Source organism: Triticum urartu, chromosome 4A (assembly GCF_056163025.1).
Source record: "Triticum urartu cultivar PI428250 chromosome 4A, HENAU_Tu73, whole genome shotgun sequence".
Classification (NCBI taxonomy): Eukaryota; Viridiplantae; Streptophyta; class Magnoliopsida; order Poales; family Poaceae; genus Triticum; species Triticum urartu.
In genome coordinates this window covers 584,412,103-584,418,504 of record NC_141876.1, presented here as the reverse complement: position 1 = coordinate 584,418,504, position 6,402 = coordinate 584,412,103, and the positions used below count along the sequence as shown (strand labels likewise).

Genomic DNA, 6,402 nt, shown 5'->3' with positions numbered 1-6,402 from the left:
AGTCATGAAAACAAGTCATGAAACGGCATCCTATGTTTCAGCAAAAAAAACTAAAAGGTTGAAGCTTGCTTGCAAGTGTCATAATTACATAGAGCCTATGTGTATAACTATTAAGTACATGTGCATCCAGTAACAGTCATAAGAAATATAGCAAACAAATCTATTATATGCCTAAATTTACTGAACAACTTCACAACTCAATTTTGCTATAAACCTGGAATAAGAGAAGTTACTGAGCATGAGAATTATGCGAATATTCTTTTATGCCTACAAAGGTTCAATCTGTAATATTCCAAAAACATAAGATCGGATACTCTCAGCCTTAACAGATGCTTCTACTACAGTATTTCTCTTAGGTCCAATTTTTTTCCGCTCAAACAGATGTATCTTAGCACACAGTAGGGAGCAATTTCTCATCATCAGTGTGTCCACAAAATTGTAGGGCATGAAATGGAGAATTGTGTACTGTATACAAACTGCAGCATAAACAAGTGCAGTAAGTTTTTGAGCATAGATTACAACTGCCAAAAGATGGAACACATTTTGATGGGCATCAAATCAGGAAGGTAAAATGAGATCAAAAAACTGCAAGCAGAGCTCTCAAGATCATGAAAAATATAGAGCAAGACTGGAGCAATAAAGAACCAGGCAGAGCTCTCAAGATCAACACAAAAGCAAACACAAGACATCAACAAGAACTACCAATGGATAACAGATACTTGTATAATAATCTAAGCTTTAACATCGACAGACATCAAAACGAAGTGCCAGTATCACGACAGATATATAATCTAAGTTTTAACATCGACAGACATCAAAACAAAGTGCCAGTATCACGACCGATAGGACATCCCAATAGCAGTACAGCGACGACTCAATAGACAGATAATAGTGCAGCTCTCTTAGCAGCAAAAGCAAACTAGACCATGTAACAGAAGCAAAAGTTTAGAGCTTGTCCTCGAAATCAGATAGAGGGGTCATCTGTTCCTTCAGGCCCTTGCGCTTGCGGATCTCTGTGACAAGTGTGGCAGACTGGGAGCCGGCCTCCAAAGGATCAGAAGACATGACGTCCCAATGGTCGAACACACACTGGGGGAAAGCCTGGCCGGATGTCGCCGCCCTGAGGGTACTGGAGAACCCGAACGACTCGATGACCGGGAGGTAAGCCTTGATGTTGTACAGCGGGGTACCAGGCCTCTGCATCTCCTCAAACACATGCCCTCTCTTCTGATTCAGAACACCATAGATACCACCGAGTGCATTCTCCGGGGCCTGGATCTCAACCAGGTACACAGGCTCCAGCAGCCTTGGCTTAGCAGTGAGCTGAGAAGCGTAAATGACCCTCCTGGCTGTTGGGATGACCTGACCACCACCCCTGTGAATAGCATCAGTGTGCAGAACAACATCACAGACCTCAAAGCAAATGCCACGCATGTTCTCCTCAGCCAGAGCACCTTCTTTCGATGCCCACTGGAACCCTGCCACAACAGAGTCCTTGATTTCATTCAGATACTGCACTCCCTTACACATGTCCACAACCATGTTGGGGCCAGTCGTCTCAGGTCCAAAGCACCAAATCTTCTTGGCGAGATCCTTGTCCCAACCAAACTCCTCAGACAGGATCTTGGAGCGCACCTTAGGATCATCACGTGGGCCAATGCGGCCATCATCAATGGCCTCAGCCAGTCCCTCCTCCAATGGGCGAGCTTCCATGTAGAGACGGTTATGCTTGTTGGGGGACTTGCTCATGACAGTGCGGCAGGACTTCTCCAGAACAGTCTCACGGAAGGAGACGACAGGAGGGGAAACAATAATTTCAGCACCACCCATGAAGTCCTCCTGCAGATCCTTCAAACAGATTTCAAGGTGAAGCTCTCCAGCTCCAGCAATGATATGCTCACCAGACTCTTCAATGCTACAGAGAACCATAGGGTCAGACTTGGCCAGACGCTTCAAACCCTCAACAAGCTTAGGAAGATCAGAAGCCACCTTGCACTGAACAGCAACACGCACAACAGGGGACACAGAGAACTTCATTGCCCTGATTGGGCAGGCATCAACTTCCTTCTCATTTGTCAGGGTTGCATTCTTGGTGATGAACTGATCCAAACCAACCAAAGCCACAGTGTTACCACAGGGAACATCCTCAACAGACTCTTGCTTCTTTCCCATCCAGATAACAGTACGCTGGACACTCTTCACATACAGATCCTTCTTCTGGCCAGGAACAAAGTTAGGTCCCATGATACGGACCTTCATGCCAGTGGCAACCCTCCCAGCGAAAACACGTCCAAAGGCAAAGAATCTACCCTTGTCAGATGCTGGAATCATCTTGGAGACATACAGCATAAGAGGACCATCAGGGTCACAGTTTCTGATAGCATTAGCATATATATCATCAAGGGGGCCCTCGTATAAGTTCTCCACACGATACCTCTGTGCCTTTGAAGGAGAAGGGAGATGAAATATCATCATCTCAAGCAGAGCACGACTGGCAGGCAGCCAAGTTTGCATCACACGCTTCATGAGAGCCTTGCCCATCAAGTCCTTCTCATCGTTCTTCATGGTCACACCAAGCTTCTTCAACATAGGCCACAACTTATCCTTCTGGTCATTCATGCAGGTTGCTATGATTTGCTTGATTGGCTCATAGCAGAACTGAACGAAACCTCTCTTGCAGGTAGCTGTCCCAGTGTTCTTGGAGGTCCATTTCTTTGTGGCTGGGTCAAAGAAGTTCTCACCCCACAGCCTCTCCATCATCTTTGCCTCATCAACTCCAAACTTGGAGGCATACATCTTGGCGAAGTTTGTAAGGGTGAAAGCCCACCCATGCAAACCAGCAGAGAATGCAACAGTCCCCTTCTCCGGGTACACTTGGACATCACCAAGCAGCACATCTTCATATGTTGCCATGATGACATTGGCATTTTCAATGACACGGGAGAAAGTCTGGTATGCTTCCTCACCTTCCACTTGAAGCTCAAGGAAGCATCTGTCCATCTTGTTCACGGTGAGGACAGGCCTAATCCTCTCACCAAGAGCTTGGCGCAGCACAGTTTCGGTCTGCACACAGACACCCTCAATACAGTCAACCACCACCAAAGCACCATCAGTGATACGAAGAGCAGCTGTCACTTCCGAAGAGAAGTCAACGTGGCCAGGTGAATCAATAAGGTTGATAAGGTACTCATCACCATCCCTGTCGCCCTTGTACATCTCAAGTGATTCAGGAGTCATCTGATAGAAAAGAGAGATACCCGTGGATTTGATTGTAATACCACGTTCTGCCTCATCTGCACGGGTATCAGTCATGCGAACATCACCAGCAACTTCCTGGGCGATAATCCCAGCAGCTGCCACAAGGGAATCCGTAAGCGTAGACTTGCCTGCAAACATGTAAATCTATGTGAGGACAGTAAAAAAGCATCCAGATTGACAGTCAAAAGCAATATACATTAATATACACACTTGGAACTTATTAACCACTGAGAGATGTAAGTATGGCAAAAAGTACACTGAAACAAACAATGATTAAAAGACGATTAAAAGAGGACAAACTGAGTATTTAGTAACATGGTTAACAAAATTTTTGTGTTACTACGTACAATCATGTAAATTATAATACATTCAGCAACTAACAGGAGCACACACCAAACTGGGGAGATTTTGAGCCATGGTATTATATGCCAATAGTTGCATTTAAGCTTGTTAAAGTATAGATCAATCATACAAGAGCTCAAACTACTTAATTTAAAACAGTGAAACAGCTCATTAATACAGAGATCTGGTTTTTAGAAATAATATGGAACAACTAAGAGCAGGCTACAGAAGCATCAATCTACAAGATACTGTATGAACATGGTAAGTAGAGCAACTGACACTGTTCGGTCACATACCGTGGTCAACATGAGCAATAACAGACATGTTGCGAATATTATTCTTTTTATCCATAATTCCACGGAGCTCCTCCGCTGTGAACTTCACCATCTTGACTGCTTTTGAATGTCACACTGGGACTATAGTTCCTGTTCAAAGAATAGCAAGCTATCAGAATAAAGCAATAATACAGTTTGAATAACTATTAAATGAAAAAAAATCTGACAGTGATAAAATAATGACTGTTCAAGTAATTAAAACCACAATTGTCCACTCAAAAGTGCACTTAAAATTGGTGTACAATAATAAATTTTATACACTGCTACCAAACTACTTTAACCAACACTTCCACCAACATCCCCAATAAAGTGAAATATATAATATGGTCAATTGAGCTTATTAAATTTAATATACTAGGACAAAAAGAAATGCACTGAGAAGGCAGCAACAAAGCAAGCCCAACCGATATTAAGAGCACTGACAGTCACAGCATGAGAAAAAATAACACATACAATAACAAAGAAATGCAATCCATTATGGAGAGCATACATGCAAAAGCAATGAAGCAAAAATAGGAAATGGATCACTAACTAAACCCCCAAGTACTTCCAGGTCTGTAGAGCTTATAAAGGGGTAGAACATAGAGAAAAACTTCTGCAGAAGATTATGTCAAATTGCAAAACAGTGTAAAGGTGATTACAGACGAAGTCAAGACTTGGGAAAATGTAATTTGTAATGGAATCACAGTTTTATGCACAAGTACTGACTGTAATATCATGGCACTACCAACATAAACACTAGAAACAATGGCACAGAACGTCATTGAGTTGGAACTCTCAAGTGGTGCAACCATCAATACCAAGGGAAACACAGAAAATACTTGCACGGACTCATCCAAACGAAATAATTATCAGATCAGAGCGAAATACATGCAGAGTGCCTGAACTAAATTTACATAAAACACTGAAAACACAAAGACGACAAAAATATCTGTAGCTCCCTTTCAAATTAAACTGAACATGCAAAGCAACGATACCATTTTCTCCGACCTGAGTATGAGCAGGGAACAACACCAACAGGTTAGGGTAGGCACTAGGCAGGCAAGCGAGCGAGCAAATACCCTACAGCTCGAGCATTCTAGCAAAACCTCGGAACGAAAAGCATGGCAAAATGGCCAAAACCAACACCGGGACAACAGATCCACGCTCAACACGACGGAATAGCACCCTAGGGACCGCGCATCTACAGACGTCAGAACAAAATCGACCCCGGAACTTGCGAGCAGGGCGAACAAAGCACATCTACGGCGCTTGGGAACAGGAACAGCACAGAAGAACGACGACAGATCCGGCGACGTGAACTGCGCGCAAAAGCTAGCGAGGAGACTAGAACCGGTGGAACCGATCGATCGGCTAGGCAGCAGCTGGTGCGGACTACGGAGAAGCGACGGGCCTACGAGGCGACCGGAGCGCGGGGAGGAAGGGAGGTCAGGCTCACCTTGGGGTTTCGCTTCGGTCTCCCGAGCCGAGAGGTGAGAGATGAGGAAGCGGCGGCGCTCCCGGAGGAAGAGAATGGAACAAGGGGTGAAGGAAGAACCCTAGGGCGGCATCGCTTGCCCGGTATATATAGTGGTGCTGTGCCGGCCCAGGTACGTGAGGGCCGAAAGGCGAGGAATGGGCGACTGCGGCCCGCGGGAGTGAGGGGGCCGTGTGTGGTGGAGTCGGGCCGACGGCCTGGCCCGAGTGATGGCCCAGACCTGCCGAGTGAGATGTGAGACGAATGGGCGACTCTTCTTCTTGTCTAAAAAAAAAGAAGATGAACGACCGACTCGATGATCCCTACGGAGAGGGGGGAAGTGAAAAAGGTTATACGGGGTAAATAATTCAAAAATAAGTGAATTTCTTTTTTTTTTCAGAAAAACTTCCGATCTATTAATCTTTAATCACGACAGAATTGAATTTGTTTAACAAACATTGTTGACTGTTTGACTATCGTGTAAACATTTTTGCGATGAAATACATTCATGATATTCTAGGGACGAAAAACAAATTTGACTTTCAAAAAAGTCTAAGTTTTTAGAGGACTGATTTTGTTTCTTTTTTTGACAGACACGGATGCCATTTCATCATGAAAATGTACAAGCAGGTAAGAAACTAAGCATGTTCATTGCCGAAAAAGCATACTCTTTGAAAACTTCCTATTTTGGATTTTTACAGTTCATCCCAAATGTACATCCTCTCGGGATAAGAGTGACACTTTAGGTACGTGGTTGAACTTTTGTTCTCACGCAGGAACCATTGTCCCATACTCTTTTGCAAAAAAAAGTTAAAAAAATCAGCATCAATGCACCATGCTTGTTCATCATATCAGTAACAAGAATAGGTGAAGTAGCATAAGTAGGATCATATTTCATTCTAACATTCAGAGATTTTTCTTTAAGTTTAGCTAATAACTTCTAAAGATCAGATCTATCATTGCAAGCAATTCATATCTAGAGGGAGAATCTTCATCATCATTTTCATCAAT

General features: G+C 43.8%; 1 protein-coding gene across 1 annotated transcript; it reads right to left on the bottom strand.

Moving 5' to 3' along the window:
* Positions 1 to 688: 688 nt before the first annotated feature.
* On the bottom strand, positions 689 to 5,526 carry LOC125552978 (elongation factor 2). Its single transcript, XM_048716702.2, has 3 exons — positions 5,374 to 5,526; positions 3,897 to 4,025; positions 689 to 3,386 (listed from the first exon to the last, which is right to left on the bottom strand). The coding sequence occupies exons 2-3, from the start codon at positions 3,985 to 3,987 to the stop codon at positions 946 to 948; spliced, it is 2,532 nt and encodes an 843-aa protein (XP_048572659.2). The 5' UTR covers positions 3,988 to 4,025; positions 5,374 to 5,526; the 3' UTR covers positions 689 to 945.
* Positions 5,527 to 6,402: the final 876 nt, after the last annotated feature.

Bases quoted from the DNA above. Each gene is read 5' to 3' on its own strand.
- LOC125552978 (XM_048716702.2), bottom strand. From the start codon at position 3,987: ATGGTGAAGTTCACAGCGGAGGAGCTCCGTGGAATTATGGATAAAAAG. The intron at 3,387-3,896 runs GTATGTGACCGA...ACATGTTTGCAG, and splicing joins TATTGCTCATGTTGACCACG to GCAAGTCTACGCTTACGGAT.